Source organism: Dasypus novemcinctus, chromosome 13 (genome assembly GCF_030445035.2).
Source record: "Dasypus novemcinctus isolate mDasNov1 chromosome 13, mDasNov1.1.hap2, whole genome shotgun sequence".
In the NCBI taxonomy this organism is placed as follows: domain Eukaryota; kingdom Metazoa; phylum Chordata; class Mammalia; order Cingulata; family Dasypodidae; genus Dasypus; species Dasypus novemcinctus.
In genome coordinates, this window is record NC_080685.1 from 6429004 (window position 1) to 6450703 (window position 21700).

General features: G+C 44.3%; 1 protein-coding gene across 4 annotated transcripts in view; it reads left to right on the top strand.

Moving 5' to 3' along the window:
- PLD5 (phospholipase D family member 5) overlaps positions 1 to 21700 on the top strand; it is a 403658-nt gene that overhangs the window by 132689 nt on the left and 249269 nt on the right. For 2 of the 4 annotated variants that reach the window (XM_071207354.1, XM_004463321.3), the window contains exon 2: positions 5754 to 5897. In XM_071207354.1, the coding sequence (XP_071063455.1) occupies positions 5848 to 5897 (50 nt within the window). In that variant the 5' untranslated portion in view covers positions 5754 to 5847. The remainder of the gene's footprint in view (positions 1 to 5753; positions 5898 to 21700) is intronic. The other 2 variants (XM_058309472.1, XM_004463320.5) reach the window with 1 other exon arrangement.

Genomic DNA, 21700 nt, shown 5'->3' on the forward strand with positions numbered 1-21700 from the left:
CTTTCCTAGCCCTCAGGTCGCTTCTTCACACACCTGTGGTGATGGGTCCTCAGCTGAAGATGCGGGGTGACCTTCTGCAGACCTCCAGGCCACCCTCTCTGCAAAGACCTCTTCTCTCTAGTTGACTCGGCCTTCCTAACATCCCACCCGGGTCTCCTCAGCTTAGGGAGCCCTTTCTGTGCCCCGACGTGGAAACTCCACCAGTGTGACTCCACTCTGGACTGGTGAGACACATTTGGGGTTTTCAGCACATACAGCCAAGGATGCCTTGAGGGCCACTTAGCATCTCTCAGGGGAAGGGTGGAGAGTGAGAAGAGGAAAACCCAGGACAGAACCCTGAAGAATATCAAAATTCATAGGGAAAGTGAAGTGATAACTGTTGTAAGAATTTAAAAGCAAAGCTTTTCAAAGCAAGATCTCGATTTCCTGCTATGGTTCTAGAACTTGGCGATTACCCAGGAGCTTAATAAGTCACCAGCCTGGATGTCTCAGGGTTTTCCCTGGAAAGACATCTAGGAACGTAAGACAGGGGAGCGCATCGAGGGCATAGGACGTCCTGCAAGCCCGGGAGTGCCCTGTCTACGTAGCAGAGAGCCAAGCATTCAATCTTCATTTCCCCACTGAGACACCACCGTGGGGTTTTGTTAACCAGCAAAGTAAAATAAAATAAATATTCATAGTTAAAATTCAGTAGAAGGTGAATTGAAGTTAGGGAAAGAAAACCATAAAGCAGAAAAGTTTGGATCTATAAAACAGATTTAGAAATGTCAGATTTAGAGACCTGACTTAAATCTCCTGGCCATCTCCAACTGGTTGTTCAACAACCAAATGTCTTTGAGTCCTAGTTTGAACATCTTTCACATGGAGAATAATTGTTCTAGAACTTCCAGCTTTGCAGTTTTTAAAAGCTGCACATATAAAAATTTATATCTTTAAGACCTGACCATTTTTAAAAATTGACAAGGTAAATAAATGAAAAATTATGTAACAATTTTAATTTGGGGTTGATTTTTGCACATTTACATTTTATTAATACCTCTGGGTACATGGGTGCAAATTCCCTTTAAGAACTTGTCAAGTGGTATAAAAGCCCAGCTTAGAAATAAATAATATTCTAATTTTCAAGTTTAATATTATTTCCCTAGTTAGAGGTCATATATCTCTATTTCTGTATTTGAGGGGGAAAATGTATTCAAAAAGGATATGATAATCAAGCATTTTCAATATTAGCATAATTAGATTTACTATTTGACCAAGCAAGCAATTATTTTCAGTTTGCATGTAAGCTGCAGTGAGAAGTACAGATAGACTGATACTAGAGAATAGCATCTCAAATTGTGTTTTCTGTTAATAGGTTGAACTCATCAGGACTTTTAGGTTGTAATCATACTTAGAGGTTTTCCTTAAAACTTTGCTTCCCTTGATTCAGTTCACTCCAAATAGAAATGAGTGGTTTAAATTGCTTCTTGAATTATCTGAAATGATCCGTTAAGGATTTGAATGTTAATAAATCCCTTGATAACCTGGAATTGGGTCTCATTTCTAAGGCACTTCTGTTATCATTTGTACAGAATCTTTCATTTTTGATGAGGTGGAAAGTAGTGGTGTGACTTTATTTTGTGAAAGTACATTGTCTCAGGCAGACATTTTGGTTTTTTGTTGTTGTTTTTAATTGTTTTTCCTCCTCCCCTCTCCCTCCCCCACCCCCCACCCTACTGTTTTTGCTGTATGTGTCCATTCGACGTGTGAACTTCTGTATCTATTTCTCTTTGTTTTTTGTCTTCTCTTCTCTTTCTCCTCTAGGATTCACCAAGATTTGATCCTGGGGACCTCTGATGTGGAGTGAGGTTCCTGGTTTCTGCTGCACTTCCCCTTGACTCTCCCCTTTGTCTCTCTCTTGTTGCGTCACATCATCTTGCTGCGTGACTCACTTGTGCGGGTACTCGGCTTGTCACGCAGGCACTTAGCTCACCACACGGGTACTCGCAGGGGCACTCAGCTCACCGTGCGGGTACTCGGCTCACCACGTGGGCACTTGGCTTGCCATGTGGACCCTCACGTGGGCACTCAGCTCACCATGCGGCACTTGGCTCACCACACGGGCACTCGGCTTGCCACGTGGCCGCTGGCTCTTCGCACAGGCACACTTCCTCTTCTTCTTTTTCACCAGGAGGCCCCAGGGATCAAACTCGGGTCCTCCCCTATGGGAGGTGGAATCCTTATCACTTGAGCCACATCTGCTTCCTGAGACATTTTGAAATGAATATCTGATTCTGAATTTCTCTTTGGCAGATTAAAAATAATCAGTAGCTCAAGTGTTCATTTTAGTAGAATTTGATAAAATAGAATTGAATTAATAGAAGTTAATAGAAATTCATAAGGATTCCCTACATTAGAATTCTTTCAATGGCACACAAAGTTAGAGTTCTTATTTACTATTTTATCATAATATTCAGAATAAAGGAAACCAAATCAGTGTTGTTTAGATTAGCATTTATTATTAACTCCACTAGGATTTATTCATTCATGGACTACCCACTATATGCCTGACACTGTTCAAGGAAATAAAATGCATTCAGGGGATATTCACTGCTCTCTTCAGGATTCTTTGTGAGCTAAACTTTAATTCTATCGTGGTGGATTGAACCTTCTCTGGATTTTTTTAATGTGAACATCATTACATTAACTTAAACCTTCCTAAAAGCTTTTTATAAATTTTGTTTATGAATGCCAGGAAAAATGGAGGAAGTAAAGAAAGGTGTTTGAAAGTGAAAAAAAAATTAAACCTTTTTTCCTGTTGTAAAATTAATGTTTTTTTAAAAATTACTTTTTTATTGTAAAGGAGACAATCATATGTCCATATAATGGAATACTACGCAACAATTTAAAACAATGCTTTGAAAGAATATTTAACGACATTGAAGTATGATCAAGTGCAGAAAGCAGAATATAAAACATTTTATGTAGTATAATAACAATTGTATCAGATTGCTAGATTGGTAGTTGTAGTATTGGGAAAAAGTAGAACAAAATAAGTTATAGCTGTGTGGGATTATGGGTGATTTACCTTCTTTTCTAATTTGATGTTTTTCAAAATATTTAACAGTTTTCTGATTATACAAGTAATGCATATCATTAAAATAAATAAAAACTAACGACTAAGAACTTTATTTCAAAATTAAAATCATTGTTTAAAATTTTTTGTAAGCCTAAAAAAGAAAATAAATGACAATATTGACATTTAAATTATGACGGGGGATTTACAATGATCCTTATATTGTTTCAAAATGATCTGCTAAAGGCAGACGCGTTGGGAGGATGAACATATAAGATCCTTCGGGGCACGAGTCCTGGGACAACCATGGCTGCATCTCTTGGAAACTTGACGCAAATACTCGGGCCTCAGATCTGCTGAATCAGGACTCTGGAGGTGGCCCCCGCAGTAGGTGCTTTTTAGCAAGCCCTCCTGGGTGGTTTTGATGCACGCTAAGTCTCAGAAATGCTGCTTTAGGGTTCTGAGTTCTGGAGGCAGGGCTTGAACAATTTCTCAAAAATTTTATCATGGAAAATTTCCATTCCACATTCTTTTGTCTCTTTCTGTCTCTCTTTCTGTATCTCTCTGTATCTTTCCTATACATGCTTATAGATTATTTTATTTTTTAAATCTATGTCTTTACTATGTTTCCCCAAAGTATCTGAGGCAGTTCACAGATGTGCATATAATATAATGCCTTAAAAAGAGAAAATGCTCATTTAGTGTTATCTGTTTTCCAGGTACCATCCTGAGCATTCTCCATACAGTATGCCATTTAAGTTAATTCTTATAGCAATCCTGTGAGATAGTTACTGTTATTATCCCCATTTTATAGACTTGGACGCTGAGGCACAAAGGCTAAGTAATTTTCCCAGGGACGTATAACGAGTAAGTGGCAGAACCCAAGCATTCTGGTCCAAAGTCTCAACCCTTCACTGAGTGCCTCTTACAAACAAAATTAGGACTTCAGAATGAAAGGAAAGGAAGGGGCAAAACAAATCTAAAAGCCATCCTGTGGAGTTTCATACAGTTGCTTAACTTTGCCCATAAATTTGCCTGTCGCTTCAGCAGAAAGTGAAAAAAGATGGATTATAAGATTTACAATCACCGAAATAAGGAAACAAACTTATTTTCAGGGACGTTACAGCTGAGTCTTGAGAGAAGCTTCTTGTGTGACTCCTCAGACAGAGCTCTGCCACCGCGTAGGTCTGCCTTTGAGGTTTTCCCTTCTTCCTTACGATTGCAATTGTTTATGCCATAGCTATGTCTTCAGCACCTTCTGTTTCTTAGGGACTGTGCTGGTTGCTTGGGGATAGAATAAACATGACCCCTGCCTTCAAGATAACCAGGCTCTAGGGTAAACCAGTTGTGGAAAGAACAGCTTCCCCTTCTTCCTCTTTGAGTAGGGAGTAAAAGACCATTAATGATGTAGAACAAGGTTCTCACGGGAGGGGAGACCTGACCAAGGATTAGAAAATGCAGAGAGGAAGTGCCCGGTATCCCTGAGGGCTCCGGTTACAGAAACACCACTTACTCTTTTGCCTATTTCTCTGCAATCTGGGATCGGAGACTCACCCTGGCCTCTGAGTTTTGGGAGGTCTCTGGGGGCTTGCTGGAGGTCAAGCGGCTCTAGTGATAATGGGCAGGAGGGTGATAGGATGAGGCAAAGCCAGCTGTGTCGACAGAACCCTGGAATGTATCCCTATGTCTGAACACACGTAGGCACGTATGTGTACCCGTGTGCACAGACCGTCACTGGCGGAGTAAGCCCGGTCACCTGGCCAATAGCTTTTCTCCCACCTGTAAATAACCCCTGAAGCGTAGACGTTTTCGGCGTTGTTCTTTCTCCTCTTGCCCCCATTTAGATTTGTCTGATACAGGGAAAGCAGGTGAAATTATTTGCCCCAGGGCCAATACATAGCTCTTGCCCAATAAGCATGGCTTTATCTTCTGCCACCTTTGGCCTTGAGTCCCTAGAGCTAGGGATGTCTCCAAGCACAACAGACAGAGATTAAAGACATGAGAAGAGCGGCTTTGACCACCTGGCCCTTCGGCTTGTGTTTCTAGTGTAAGTCGTATTAAGAGTATGAATGTCGGTTATGTTTGTGCTCAGAATTTTGAAAAGAACTACGTCAGTTCAGGAGCCTGTGAGGCTGCATCTGCTTTAAAACCATCTCTGTTGGCTCTTCAACCCTAGAAAAGCTGATCAAAGTGCAGAACCCTTGTTGACCACCCAAGGGCATCTCCACTGGGGCATCACTAGAAAGGTTATAGAACAAGATGAGAAAGGAGAAGCAAGTGGAGATAGAGTGTGAGCACAACTTGCATGGAGTTTGGAAGATGGTAGTAAAAACTGGGGATGGAGAACCATTGTTGAGCCACCCTGGGTTTCATTTTTAATTTGGAATAATGGATTTTATAGTGACCTTTTTTGGATCGCTTTGGATTAGAAAGAAGGGCAGACTAGTTCGGAAGTCTTGGTGTTGCACTTGAGTTACTGAACAGGTTCTAAGACGTTCTGTGGGAACTTGAAGGCTGCATTGAGGAATGAGCTTGAAGGTCTTGGGCCTCTTCACCCAGAGAGCAGCCCTTCTGTGGCCGTGATGAAAGTAACTGTACCCCCGGGGATTTTACATGGGCTTTCGAGAGGCTGTCAGCTCTTGAGTTTCCTGCGGGGAAGCTGCCCCACTTACTTCTCTTCGTCGTCTTTGTCTTTCAGTCCCAGCAGAAGTGCATCGTGATCTTTGCGCTGGTCTGCTGCTTCGCCATCCTCGTTGCCTTGATCTTTTCAGCCGTGGACATCGTGGGAGAGGATGAGGACGGGCTCTCAGAAAAAAATTGTCAAAATAAATGTCGGTAAGAGGTAACAAACAAAAATTCTCTTTTAGGGGGTGGGCGAGGTAAAACCAGAGGGGGCACTCAGCGGTGGGGAGAAAAATATCACGCACATAGGTGATCATCCAGCATGCCCTTGGGCTGAGCTAAAGCACCACTGCCCACTGAGGCTCTTAACTTTAGATCAGGAGAATAAGAAATGAGTAACGACTTGATTTACTTAACGATTTGGGCATACTCTGCCATAGAAAGGTGGTAGACAAAGTGAAATTTCCTAACGAGCTGCATTTCTGGGTATGAGGGCTTGGTTTGTTTCGTGGTGAATCTGGCAAAAATGAGTGACCTGATGAGCACAAAACACATGGATAGTTATGTCAGGTGGAAGCTAACAAACATGTCTCGTGAAAAATTCCAGTCTAAAATTAGGAATTAGATAAGCACTTAGATGAGAAGACGTGAAACTCCTAAATCCGTCTTAGTTGAACACAGTTTGTTTTTAACCCAGAAATTTACAACAGCCTTGCTATTACACTGACGTATTTTGCTCTTTGGTGACAATAAATACCAGTTCCCTGCTGTTATTCCTCCTTGGCCCAGCCCTGGCAGCACGGTTTTAACCTCATCAAACTCTTCTCTGAGCTATTCTTTTCTGGGGGGGTTGGGGAGGATCTAGAAAGTTACTAAGAGGGGCAGGTAGGTAAGTGGCCTATTTTTACATATTTGTTGCTGCAAAGATGAAGTGAGGCCCCCAAATTAGAGTTTATCATGAGTTTAAACTATAATTTTTCCCCATGAAAAGCATTAGTGTAAGAGCCCCTCTTTTCTAGCTGAAAACCAACAACAATATGATCCTGCGGATGTGAGTTTTTATCCTGGATGTTTTACCTTGAAGTTGAATGCTCTGGCACAGAAAATGTCCAGAAAAGACAACTGAGGTTTCTTGGTTTCTTCGTCCATGATACATTATAGTCCAGTTGCCAGGCAACAGTATTGTGTCCAGAGCAGAGCCTGCAAGAGAAAGCAGTATACATTCATGGTCGTAATGTGCTTCATAAATATATTTGCATCCCAGACTGAATTTGGGAGAAAAATCGTATTGAGATTCTAGGCAAAGCTATAAAACAACAGAAGATCGTTACCAACGTCCCCGTCAGACGCCATCTGCACCAGTACGGGGGCAAACCTCCAGTGGGCGCGAAGCCCACGGCTCGTACTGATTGAATAGAAAGGCTGTGCCTCCCTCTCTCCTCACCCCGTCCTGATGGCCCCTGGGAACGCGGGATGCCAAAACCCGGCACCTATAAAACCATTTTGGGAAGGTCAAAACCATAACAACTTCCTTAAGACAAAATGCCCATGGATTGTCCTTATACTTCTCAGGGGTGGGTAGTTTTTAACACAAAAAGAAAGAGACTTAGATTATACCTCTTTCCGGATGGGGGGAAATAGCATTTGATCTCTTTTTCACTTCAAATTCGTCCAGCCAGAATTTGGACCTGGCCATTTCTTCCATTCCAGTCAATCACTTAATTCTGGGGCCCGGGCCCCAGATCGCGTTCTTCCGGTGAGCCCCCATTCTCCGCCTCCTCTCTCCTGGGCAGTTGGAGTCACTGCGCTGGTTCCTAGGTGCCTCTTTCCAGAACGCGCGGCGCTCCTGGCTCTGCTCTCTTCCCTGTGTCTCCGTCCTCCTCGGGCTCAGCCATTTCCACCAGTGCTTCTCCACTGTCTGCCCTGGACCCAGAGCCACAGGATCCCTTCCAGCGTCAGGGTAGACCGTGGCTCCCCCTTCTCCCCACCCTCTGCACTCTAATTTGGTGATCCCCTCTTACGTCACCCACTCTCCACTTACCGTTGTTGTCAGCAGCGTCTTCTAAATTCCAGGACTCTCTCCCACCTTCTTTTGTGACTGGCTTACAGACCTCCAGCCATTGCTCCCGTCCCTTGCCACTGTTCTTAGAAATGTCAAAATTTACTTCCAAATTCCCTAGCCTTACCATTTAAAACCACCTCCAACCAATAAATCTAATGGCAGGGAACGGGCATAGCTCAAGTGGTTGAGCACCTGCTTCCCATATACCAGGTTCTGGGTTCAATCCCTGGTACCTCCTAAAAGCAAACAAACAAAAAAACCCAACTCTCATTGGCGCGTGGATGTAGCTCAGTGGTTGAGCACCTGCTTCCCATGTACGATGTCCTAGGTTCAATCCCTGGCACCTCCTAAAAAAAGTAAAAGTTGAAAAAATAAAATAAAATAAATTTAATATCCACTCCACCTTTGTCACCTTCCAGCAAACTACTCCATATCCATGATACTGTGATGCAGTAATAGATCATGGATTTTCAAATCAGAAAGACAAGGGTGCAAACCTCCATCCTACCACCAAGTAACTTGGTAAGCATGGGCAAGATTTTAATTTTTTTTTCCTTTCCCCTTCCCCCACCCCCGCCCCAGTTGTCTGCTCTCTGTGTCCATTCGCTTTGTGTACTTTTGTGTCTGCTTGTATTCTTGTCAGAGGCACTGGGAATCAGTGTTTCCTTTTGTTGCGTCATCTTGCTGTGTCAGCTCTCCGTGTGGGCGGCGCCATTCCCGGGCAGGCTGCACTTTCTTTTGCACGGGGCGGCTCTCCTTACGGGGCGCACTCCTTGCGCGTGGGGCTCCCCCACGCGGGGGACACCCCTGCGTGGCAGGGCACTCCTTGCGCACATCAGCACTGCGCATGGGCCAGCTGCACACGGGTCAAGGAGGCCCGGGGTTTGAACCGCGGACCTTCCATGTGGTAGACGGACGCCCTAACCACTGGGCCAAGTCCGCTTCCCAAGATTTTAATTTAATTCTTTGACTCAGCACCTGTTTGTGGAGCACCAAGGGACTGAACAAGCAGTGACAGCCCAGCTAGTGCCGTGGCAGCACGCCGTGGGTGGAGCTCCCGTGGCAGTGCGGGGCCCTGGGGAGAGGTCTGACATAGAAAGCAGAAAGGGCACGGCTGACCTGGACTCGCCCCATGCCGGAGGGGTTACGACAGCTATTTTAGTTTCATTTCCCTTAAATACGGGTTGGTTAAAATCTAACCAGGCTTGGTGAGGACCCGGTGAGTTGAATAACCCCCTAGCAGAGCATCAGGAAAGTCATAATGAGCAGTATAAAAACGTTAGTTCTCTCCGGTTCCTTCCAGAGCCCAGAAGTGCCCCTTCTCTGTTCCCGCCTCCTGGGCCCTCACTCCTGCCTGCAGTCCCTGAGCCGCCTCCTGTGCTGTCACCCCCAGCTACTCTTCTTCCAGGGCCCTGCACCCCGCTGTCCACCCTGCCCGCCTCCTCGGGCCGTCCGCTTCCCCCCGGGCGTCCTCCACCTGGTGGGCTCGGCCCCCTCCGCGTCCTAGGGGCAGCCCCGGAACCTGTTCCCCCCGAGCACCCGCAGGGGAGAGGGCGGCCGTGGATTTCCCGTCTCCCCACTTCCTCCACGCGGGGCCCGGCCTGACTGAACGCCGAGCGGGGCCTGGAGAGGCCGCCCCTGGGCAGCCTGGGCCGCCTGGGAGCAGGGGTCACCGGCTCCCCGCAGGCGCCCCAGGCAGGCCAGCGTCCCCGCAGCTCTGGCGCCCGGAATTCCAGCCCTCCCCTCGCCCGAGGGCCCGGCCCACCCAGGCGGCCCCCAGGCCTTCCCTCGCCCGCCCGCGGGTGGCCGCTGGCCCTCCTCACCTGCGGTGTCCTCCCTAAGGGTTCCTCCTCGGGGCACACGGGCCGGCCCACCCGGTTCCACCCCCGCGGAGGTCTCACGACGTCCTAATTAAACCCTCTCTGGTGTAGAGCGCACCATGCTCCTGACGCTGACGGAATGGAAAGCCTTCTAGAGCCTGTCAGCGTCTTACTCTTCAGACAGCCCTCCCCGAGTTCTCCTCAGTCTGTGCACTCTTTCCTAATATATGACTCTAATCCCCCTTATTTCTAACTACCCTAAATACCTTTCCATCCTAATTTCACCTCTTACCCTTCCCCCCAGGTCATACTGCCCCCTCGGTGTTTCCCCAGCTTTGACATATCTTCCTAAAAAATGGATCTCCCTATATAAGAAATACTGTTTATGATTTTTTTCTGCCTGACTTCCTGTTCTCTCCCCTCCGTGTATTACTTTGCTGCTATAATACTGTATTAATAATAGAGTAATGGTACCCCCAGTCATCATATTTTTCCATAGGAATCTGTGTCAAATATCCAGTACTCCAAACCAGCCACAATTGTTCTGCTCAGAAACAATATCTTTGGACCTCGGGAAATGACTTTGACTCATTTGTGCCTCTTTGTAGCCGATTTCTGTGTACTTACCCCCAGCCCCCAGTGTGTTCTTAACTGCTGGTTCAGTTCCTGTAAATTTAAACTTCCACGTCATTACCTGAGCAAATGAGAGGTACGTTTTCTAGTTTCTGTCACCTGTCCACGGGCTCGGGGCATCCCTGGCCAGTGAGGAAGGGCTTACCCTGCCAGTGTAGATTGCACACCCCCTGTGGTCTCGCACAGCCTGCAGCGCCCCTACGTGTGATTTTATTCCATTCCTGCAAGGGGTAACCGTGTAGTGTGGAGTTGCCCACTCGTCACATCCCCTCAGCCAGCAGGGAGGTTAGAACGTGCTTCGAGGAGCCGCTCGCCGTGCAGTACGCGCCTCACCGGTACGTTCAGGTGAGAGGCCTCTGTGTTATATTTTGCAGCTACGTCTATCTCACCCCTCCCAGAGTGGCCCTGCTGCAGCCATTTAGGGTCGCAACTGCACGACTTATGGGAGACACTATCAGACACTTGCTAGAAGAGGGACTTTCCTTTACAACACCTCCCTGAAAAACGCAGGGCAACTAGCCAGTATCCTGCTTCTCCCCCACCTCAGGCCCATTTCACATAACAATGTGGGGGGTTTCTGCAAAATATCTTTAAATGAGCCGAATAAACATTGGACATTGCTTAATTATCATATTGATGGGCATTTACCGCCTGCCTCTGCCAACCAGGTAATTATGGGCGCCCTGAGCCTGGCCCTCCTGGCATCTGCCCCTCCTAGTCCTGAGTCAGGCCCAGGCCTGCTGGCTGGGGGCTAATTCTGCCTGCTCTTGCTCACAAATCTACATATCCACTGCAGCTCCTGCTAACGTGAAAGCTGCAAGGGAGTGGACCAGCTCAGGCTACGTGTGTGTGCCCAGAAACCTTCTTTTATCCTAAGTGAATGGGATTGTGTCTGAACACAATGGGAGCCATACAACACTTCAGCGGTTTGCCTAGACGGAGTGGCCTGGCCGGCCAAGGTTTAGTTACAGAAAGTAAAGCAAGGGTCAAATTCACTGTATAATATGATCTCCCCCTCCCCTTTTTATTCTTTTCCTCTGACCTGTCACATTCTTACTTGCAACAGTAAGCTCTGTGGACGTGCATATCTTTGTGTCTGTTGATGACAGGGTGGCAGCTCCAGGGGAGTGCATACGTAATTTGATGGTCAATACACACTATTTTGAGAAAATAACATTGAGAGACTTCTTTTTTTTTTTTTAATTCATTTTTTAAAAATATTACATTCATGAGAGACTTCTTTCTACACTGACAGTCATCTCAGTCTTTTGTTACTTTTCCCATTTAGTGCAGCAACCTTAGAGCCGCCTTAATTGACTCAACTTATTCGAGGAGATTTTAATCACTGTTGTCCCTTTTAATGCTCAAATTGTCTCTACCTGGCCAGCGGGAGCCCTCTTTTGTCCTTTTGACTATGTTCCAGGTATCTCTGAGAGCAGCAAGCATTCCAGGCCCATTTTGAATTTTTCTTGCTCGGAGACATGATGTTATCTCCTCTCCTTTTTGTGAAGAATTCTATTAAAGATCAAAATCTGCTCTTAGTGCTGTCCTCAGTGAGGGGAGGGAAAGTCTGTTAGTGACAGACTCAGTGACACCAGCTCCCTAAATTACTCCTCGAATTTAAGGAAAATCTTAAATTACTCTGTGCCATATTTTGCTCATCTGTTTAGCAAAGACAAGTATTGTATCTTCCTTGAAATGTTTCCGTGAGGGCTACATGTGTTAATGCAGGTACATTTCAAGGTACGTTCTCGATGTTATTCACTTAATTAAAGTACGTAAGTTCAATGTAGGTATTGGCCGTTACCTTTTAAGTTTCATCTTACTTTGCTTTGAAATGAGGGCTTGTAGGCCATTTTTCGTTCTTTTTTAAACTACGAGGTCTTCCCTGTGTCTACACTTGGATCTGTTGAGCTTTATATTAACAACCCTAACCCTGTTCTTAAATTACAGTGCTGTGCCCCAATTTCGAAGACTCTAGTTTGGATTTTGGCTTCATGTTTGATTTCTGTGCATTTTCTAACTGTCTAAAAAGAAAGAGAAGCTCTAATCTACCTTCTTCCCCCACCCACCCACACCTATCTCTCAGGGAATTACCAAAGAAATTTACGATGGAAAATAGATTTTACTACAAATAGATTTCTAATGCAATTAATGCATAATAATGATGAAAGTCAAAAACTCTCTAGAACTTTTGTTTTACATCCTCTCCCAGGTTCTTCATTTGAGCCCCATGATTTAAACCTATTTCCTTTATAATTTTCTGGATGTATTTTTCCTTTTCTCAATGCCAGGGTCCATTTCTTCCAGAATTTTCTAGGATCTCAAGAGAGAAGATAGGCACTTGTGCTTCATCCACCATATCAAACAGAAATAGTCATTTTCTCCATGTCCAATTGTCTCCCCTCTTATCTTTCTCCATTCTGAATTCCTTCTGCTTCCCTTACTTCTCCTTCCCCCTAATTCCCTGCCTAGAGATTACTTTAAGTGAGAAGATGGCCGCTATGTTCAGCTTTCTTTCCAACTCAGAATTCCAGAATTACTTCCCTCCTCTATCCCTGCTCCCCTTGCCCTTTCTTAGTTAATCCCTCCTTCCGCTTGATCCTGACCCTCCTGCCCCGTCCAGGACCAAGTTCTGTTACTGATTTCCCCTTTCCTTGCATCTTCAGGCTGTCCCACTGCATTCTCCTTACAAATGCGTGAGCCTCCCTTATCCTGAATATAGCTTCCTTTAACCCTAAGACCCTTGCAAGGTGACTCCTCTTCTCACAGCAAGTTTCCAAAGCCGGCTGCCTCGGCTTACCTCCCCGTGCAGTCACAGCCTGGTTTCCCTCTCCCGTTTCCCCTGCGGAGATGTTCCCTGAAGGTATTTGCCCTCTTCCTGTCCTCATTTGACTTGACTCATGCTGCATTTGAGGCTGACCGTTCCTCTTTTTAAACTCTCTGTGTGTGTTTGGCCTCTCTGGCCGTATTCTTTCCCATTTTTGTGGTTGCCTTGCTGAAGGTGACTCTTTGGTTGCCTCTTCTGACACCTTTCCCGCTGCTTACCTCCAAAGGCAAGTGATGCTTATGATTGGTTGTTCTAATCCTCTTTTTCCCCCTTTTCCACTCTTCTTGTGCAATTTCTAATGCTTTCCTATGACTTCAACTCTCCCTCTGATCAACTGATGCCAAAATCCTTAGTTCATGCTGGGATTCCTCTCTTTCTTCATCTCTTCTTCTGTACCGACTGGTCTGGCTCTTTCTACCAATGTAATGGTACATTCAAAGCACCTAGAACGTTGGCTGATATGTTCAAGCCCCAGCGCATGTTGGTTTCTTTCTGTTTTGAATGTCTTCATCGTAAGGCTATCTGCATTCATTCAGGGGCCTGGGCTCAGAAACCCCAAAGCACTTTGATTTCTGGCTCCTTTGCCCCTTTCCACCATTACAAACCTCTCTCATCTCTGTAATGCAGCTTTGACCTTGTGTTGGTGTCATCACAACTTCTATGCATCCATCAAGTCTCTGACTAGATAAAAAATGTCTCGAGCACAAGGGATCCTTTTTTTCTCTTTGTGCCTTAGGTAAGCGTCTCACTCATTGGGATGGAGCAGATTCTATTTTTCATGGGCAATAATTTCCATGTAAAAACAAGTACAAATTATACTTGATAATACTATTCAGTGGGATAATATGTATTAGTTAGATCAATTTATTATTCCTCCATGGTAGAATTCACTTTCAGGGAATAACTCTGAGAATTATAAGGGGAGAGAATGAAGTTTATAGATTATATGCTTAAAGATTATCATATGCAAATGGGTTAGAAAAAGAAACCTGCTGAGGAATTGCTTAATTGAATAGAATCATAGAACACTATACATTTTTCTAACTGGCACTGAAAAAAATAACTTTTAATAATAACATGAGGATGGAATATAAAAAGCTTACTGTTAAATGAAGCAATATGGGAATGGAAGATAAAAAGCATAATGTTAAATGAAGAAGAATAGAAGCCCCAAACTCATTTAAATACAGAATTCTTATGCTTCTGAACTCTCATACTAAACAACACGTAATAATATTTCTATTTTACCACTGAGCCAAGTAAAATTCAAGTTTCCTGAATTATCAGAGATTTAATTATCCTAATACTCCAGAAAGCATTGTTTAGAGTTCCACAACTAAAATCACAAAGACTGTTTCCAAGATCATGTTTTATCTTTAGCACATACTGTTTAAAGGAGGAAATTTGAGTGAGTGTGACACTTCTGATGGCCTGTAATTACTACTTTGGGAGGCAGCAGAAGCTAATTATTTCAAAGTTTTAATTTTAATGAAACCTAATATATGATTAATGATGTTGACATTTCCTGTTGTCAGATTTGTTCTCCAAAAAGATCATGTGAATGCAGTATATATTTTTCAAAAAGTTCACTGAACTGTTGTCGGCCAAGCCATGTTTCCTAATCAGGAGCAGGGTGCAACTCTTGTCTTTTTTTTGGCATCCTATTTTGGGGCCTTGGTGGATGGGCCTGGTGAAGGTCATTTGCACCAAAGCAGTGAGGAACCCTGCCCTTCACTAGGGGAACGGGGGCGAGACTGAGAACTGAGGTAGGAAGAAAGCAGACAGAAAGCCTAGGTCGATGGACCTGACAGATGCTCTTTTATTTGTTTATAGACCTTTCTAATCAGAACATTCAATTAGAGTAATTGCCATGATCACAAACAAAGGAAAACAAAGGTAGAGAGGGCAGGAAAATCCTTTAAAGAAATCACTGGAGGCCAGCTTCGGAAACTCTAGAACTTTCAAATCAAATCAGCTTGCAGTTTTTGGAATTCAGCACTTAGGAATGGAGTCAAGTTTCTGAGTAGACACTTTGAACTATGAGTCTAAAAGACATGCATGCAAACCGTAAGAGATTCTGCATCCTGCAAATCTGGAGCTTGTTGTCAGGCATTACAACGTTAAACTTGGTTTGATAGGGCCTGGCTAAGGTCTGTCCCATTTCTACTCCTTCAGCCTGAGCAGGTCCCCTAAACTCCGCTTCAGTGTCCTCATTTGCAATTGATGACAGGTTTCCTCCATGCTGTTGTGAGAAGAAAATAAGATCCTACACGTGTAGAAGATTGCAAAGGGATTTATATCATTTACAGATTTTTTTGGAGTCACACAGAGCACCCAGTGTGAGGAATGCCTCAGCCTTGTGAGGCTTAGACTTGCACAAAAATAGGAGTTGTAGTTTGCTGGAGCCAAGACAAGCCACTGAGTGGGTTTGGCCTGGCTGTCGGGGTGCTCGGCTGCTGGGGTGCTGCACAGTGCTCAAGAGTGCAGGCTTGGGGTCGAAGGAAACTGGATGGGCATCAGCTCAGCCACTTACTGTGTGAACGTGGTCCTTTAACCCACTGGATTCATCTGTAAAACGATGGTGGCAATAGTAGTTCATGTTCTATAGGACTTTTATAAAAAGTAGATGAACTAAAATGTGTAACTCCTTTGACTGACAAGGAGAAACGTGTACAGATCGGACGGCTCCTCCCTCAAGGTGAACCTGCTAAACTCAGCTGACCAGAGGAAAGCCAGCATGACTGGGAACATGGAATTATGGCACGTTGACACTGGAAGAGATCTTAGAACCCCTGTGTCCAGGACGCGCATGTCATAATGTAGATGAGGCTTGGGCAAGCCCATCGGCTTGCCTAAATCCTCAAGGTAATTGGGGGTGTACCTAGAACCAGAACCTTGTTCTTGCAGCTCTTAAGGTAGTAATCTTTTCCCCACACAACACTGCCCGGTTTGGGGGAAAGCATAAGTAAATGGGTATAGAAAGGCAATTTTTAAATACAAATGGCATTTGTGTAGATGTTCATGAGAACTTTGGTCTCAATCTCATGCTATCTTCTAAAGAACTATGCACAGAAACAAATCCTAAATGTCTGCATTAAAGATTTCTGGCATATAGTTTTTATTTAATCTTATTCACTACAATTCATTCCAGACAATCAATGATCAAGTTATTACTCCATCTCTGCTTTCTACAGATACCAATATTTTTTTCTGCCTATATCAATCTCTCCCAATTTTCCTCTTGTTCCCTTAAGGCAAAAAACCTTCCTTTGTAGGGTTGTAATGCAGAGTAATGAGTTATTGATCAGATCAATTCAGCTATCTTTAATTTATAGCATGTATTGTTTTCATGAATTTTGATCTTTGCATTTAGACTGTTAGTGTGCATTTATGAGTAGACAGTTGCTTTGTATGAGGAAGGTCATTTTTGGGACCATAAAAAACTACCTAAAGGAGTCTTTTTTTTTCTTTCTGACTATCCTTGACTTTGTCAAGGTCATACAAACCCTTTCTGCAGGGTCTAGGATACTTTTTCAAAAGTGCCTAGCAGTCGCAGCCAGCATTTTGTGTGTCCAGGCAATTGAGCGATGCGACGAGTTCGTTTGGGGATCGACTGTGTGCAAGTATGATCTGTGACCTACTTGAAGGATAAAACAAGCTTGCATACTCACACCTGATGCTCATTTTTGGTTCCACTGTCCCCTCATTCAGCCCCTTACGCAGGCCTGCCCCATACATGGGTGGGGCCTGGAGCAAGAGCACAGCTGGGGGATGCCCCCCCACTCTCCCTGCCTGGTTGATCTTGCACCACCTGCACATGCGTGGGGCAGCCCAGCCACATCCACGGTCAGTCACCCAGTGGGCCTGGGGGTGTAAACGTGTCCCAGCGTGGTCCATCCTGGAGAGGACCAGATGGGGGACAGGCCAAGAAACCACCTGTGGACAATTGGGCATGGAAGGCTGCATTCCCAGGACCCAGGGGTGTGGGTCCAGAAAAGTGGCCTGTGGTTCTGGGGAGGCACATGTCCCTGGAGTGGGCTGAATCCCAGGAGGGCTGAGGGCGCTCTAGAGAAGGGGCCCTGGTTTCCAGGGTCTAAAGGTCTAAGGCTGCCCTCGCCACCTGCACTGGTCTTCCAACTTCCCAATGCATTTCCTCCCACTCGGCCAGGTGAATGCTTTTCTCTGTAGCTCTCACCATCCCTACTCCAGGTTTTAGACTGCTTTAAAGTTCATAAACAGCTTCAACATTCACTACCTCATGTAACTCTCTTACTCAAGACTCTACTAGTCCTTTATAAAACAATAACAAACACCACATTCAAAATGTGGTCCCACTCAAGCTGTTTGTCTAATCTGTTGACCATGTCCTTTTCTTTCTTTTTTTATTGAAGTATATTACTCATACTTGAACATACAATAAGTATATAGTAATAGTTGTAAACTTACAAAACAAACATACATAACATCATACAGGGCTCTCATTCCTCATCCTATCACCAATTTTGTGGTTACACATTTTTAACTAATGATTAAAGAGCATCCTCAAAATACTACTACCAAAGTATTTTTCCCCAAACCCACCCTATTATTATTATTATTTTTATATTATTTATATATGAATACACATAAACAATAAGTATATAGTAAAAGCTGTGAACTTACAAAGCAAACATGCATAGCATTATTCAGGGCTCCCATACATCAACCCTCCACCAACACCTTGCATTGTCGTGAGATATTTGTTACAAATTATGAAAGAAAATTGTCAAAATCTTACTACTAATTATAATGTATAATATAAATGTATAATTACATTTGGTGTATTATCCCCCAACCCACCCTATTATTATTTTTTAAATATATTTTTATGACAGAAGTTGTAAACTTAAAAAAACAATCATGCACATACGCAGAATTCCCAAACAACAGCCGTCTATCAACACACCACACTGTGGTGGAACATTTGTTACAGATTATGAGATGATATCATCCAATTATTACCAGGTCCATAGCATACATTTGGCACACATTTTCCATACTGACCCATTATCAACACAGTACTTCTTTGGCATAGATGCAAAAATATTACATTACTGTTAACCACAGTCCATAGGTCACTCCAGTTGTATTTTTCCCATGCGTCTTTACATTCCCACTATCCTTCAATGGTGATGTACATTTGCTCTAGCTCACAAAGTACACTCTTGCATCTGTACCATCAACAACAATTCTCATCCACCTCTAACTTTACAGTGCTTTTCAGTCCCTAAATTATTCTGTGGCATTCTGTCAAACTGACATTTACATCCCTAGACTACCATTTTCAGCCACATCCCCATTTATAAACTAGCTGTTATTCACTATAATGTGTTACCATCAGCTCTGTACATTTCCTCACTTTTACGGTAAAGCTAATTAAAACTTCTACATACATCAAACATCAGTAGTTCATCTCAGTCCTCCTCTTATCTCCTTTAAGAATCCACCACCCACCACCAGGGCTTGAAGATATTTTCCTACATTTTCTTCTAGAAGCTTTATGGTTCTTGCTTTTATAGTTAAGTTTTTTATTCATTTTGAGTTAACTTTTGCATAAGGTGTGAGATAGGGGTCCTCTTTCCTTCTTTTGGCTATGGATATCCAGTTCTCTCAGCACCATTTGTTGAATGGACTGTTCTGCCCGAGCTGGGTGGGTTTGACAGGCAAGTCAAAAATCACTTGACCATACATGTGAGGGTCTGTGTCTGAGCCATCAATTGAGTTCCGTTTATCTATATGTCTGTCTTTTGCCAGTACCCTGCTGTTTTTACCACTATAGCTAGGTAATATGATTAAAAGTCTGGAAATGAGAATCCTCCAACTCTGCTTTTCCTTTTAAAGATGTTTCTGGATATTCAGGACCTCTTTCCCTTCCAAATAAATTTGATAATCCTGTTTTCCATTTATTTAAAAACTGCTGGTAGAATTTTTATCAGGATTGCATTGAATCTGTATATCAATTTGAGTAGAATTGACGTCTTAGTGATATTTAGTCTTCTAATCCATGAGCATGGAATGTTCTTCCAATTATTTAGGCCTTTTTAAAATTTCTTTTAACAATGAGTTGTCGTTTTCTCAATACAAGTGCTTTACATCATTGGTTAAGTTTATTCCTAAATATTTAGGTTTTATCTGTTATATTTTATTTTCACCACTCTTTTGACATTTTTAGTTACTTTTATTGATATAATCTTCAAAATGGCAGCTATGGGCCACTCTCTGACTTGGACAGGTTCAAACTTTAGCTGTTCTTTTACTTTAGGCAGCCGAGTTTACTAATCAGTAGCCGAAATCAGTGGCCAGCTGTCTCTTCCTCCCCTATGTTTGAGAAATGCAGCTTGCAATTCCTACCTCAGAACATCTCCTGAGGTGGCTTGTGCCTCCAGAGTAGGATAATCACCATGGAGTGGCTGGTAATTTCCAGGAGAGGCTGGTGCAGGTACCCCCAGCTTCCTCCCTTCTGGAGGTGGGATTTGGGCTTGTGCTGCAATCTGATCTGGGTGGAAAGAAGCTGGTCCCCACCAGCACTGGGATTTTCAGTCTGCAGCGCTATCCCTCATGCCAGGGGCAGAGTTAAAATGGCGGCTCCCGGCCTCTTTCTGACTTGGACAGGTTCAAACTTTAGCTGTGCATAAAATTATACTTTAGGCTGCCAAATTTGCATCAGTAACTGAAGTTAGTGCCCAACCATCTTTTCCTACCCCAATTTGGGAAGTAGAGCTTCCAATTCCAGCTGTGGAACAGCGGACGTGTTCCTGAGGTGGCTTGTGCCTCCAGTGGAGGAAGGGCACCGGCCTCTGCGGCATGGAGTGCTCTACTGACAAGTCTTCTCTGCAGATGAGCGGTCTCCTCTTTCCATTCCTTCAAGGATGTGGCAGGATGCTCTTCTGGTCTCTTGGAGCGTCCAAACAAGTGCTTCAGCAGCTCCAGAGAGCTCTGAGTGTTTACTAACCGCCCCGTAGCAGGAGCTGACTCCAGGAGCTCCTTACACTATAGCCATCGTGCTGGTTGTTCTTGACCACGTCCTTTTTCAAACTCTTTGCCCCTGGGAAGCCCATACTCGTGCATCCCCATTTCCCCAACTGGAAGCCTTTGCTGCCAGCATTCCGTTTACCACATCCCAACCCCTAGGCTTTTTACCTGTAGCTATTCCAGATTCTGCAGTGGAACTTAGGTGCTACCTTATAAAAGCTTTCCTTATTCCTCCAGAGCAAGAGTAAAATTTCTCTTTAAATGCTTTTTGGTAGGAAGCAAAGCATAAATAAATACTTACCTCCCATTTATGAATGCCAGCAGGGCTTTCTTTCTACATTTTCTGAAGCTTTGTATTTTATATTCGGGCCACGTGTGTATTGCAGTTGGCTTCCCGGGCAGCTCCCACGTCCCTTCCACTGACGCCATCTTGCTCTTGGTTGTTGCTCAATAAATGTTTGCCGACCGGTCATTCGTTAGCCCAATGGATGGCCCTGTATTTTGAGGTGCTCCCCTAAATGCATCTGACGTGTGCTTTCTGCTTGTCCTTTTTAAATCTCTGTGGATGCCCTTTGCTGTCCATCTCCTCCCTCTTTCACCTTGGATTCCAGTGAAAGCCGTGGGCTGACCTGGCTTTGTCTGACTCATGGAAGATAAAGTTGTAGAACATCATAAAATAGCCCTCAATCTGATCCAGTTGAGCCAGCTCTTCGTGGGGATGAGGTTCAGAGGTGTGAAACAACTTAGCCAGCGTCACAGGGATGGCTATTAACTGGTTCAGAGGTGTGGAACAACTTAGCCAGTGTCACAGGGATGGCTATTAACTACGTAATCAAAACTCTTATCTCCTGCCCGCCAGTTCGGGGTGTGAGGGTCTCTGCTTGTCTTCCTACACCAGTATTTTAAGTCATTCCATTAGATCATGGACTTTCAAATGATTAACAGTTTATGTAATTGAAATACACCAATGTAAACAGTGCAGAAGTCTTAAAATGAAACGTAATCTCAGTCCCATTGCAGACTCTGGGTCTCCTTGCCCAGGGGCCAACACTGCAAACAGATTTCTATGTGTCCCTCAAGAAATATGATTTTATACATGCCTATTATAAATATATAACTGTGTCTACAGGGAGAGAGACCGAGACAGAGCTGAGGCATAATGTGTGTAAGTTTGGGGGGAGCACGTAAACATTGTTGTGTCCCTTGTTTTTGGGCCCCAAACACTTTTTTTCTGGACATCTTTACATAGAGGTATGTAGATCCACGGCTGCACAGTGCTCCTTGGATGGTTATAATAAAATTTATTTAGCTGCTCCTCTATTGATTTCAAGTTCACTTAGGCTCTTCAGGGTTTTGTTGTTGCGGTCCGTTGTTGTTATCGTAACAAGCTATAAAAGATGCCCTCAGTGGACCTCCTCAGGCATGTGTAGGAGACTGTATATGCCTAGAGATGGAATTCCCAGGTGCAACGTGCCAGTCAGAAGGAGGCACCTAAGAGCCGGCAGCTGGTTCTAATCCAGGGCTGGGGTGAAAAGACGCTGTGCTCACACGAGGAGAGGGCAGGTGGCTTCTGAGGGGCACCGGCTCCCCCGCCAGCCACCCTCCCATGGCCCCTGCAGGCAGCTGCCCTGCTCTGGGTGCCCTGGCGAGGAACCGGGTCTCCCCTC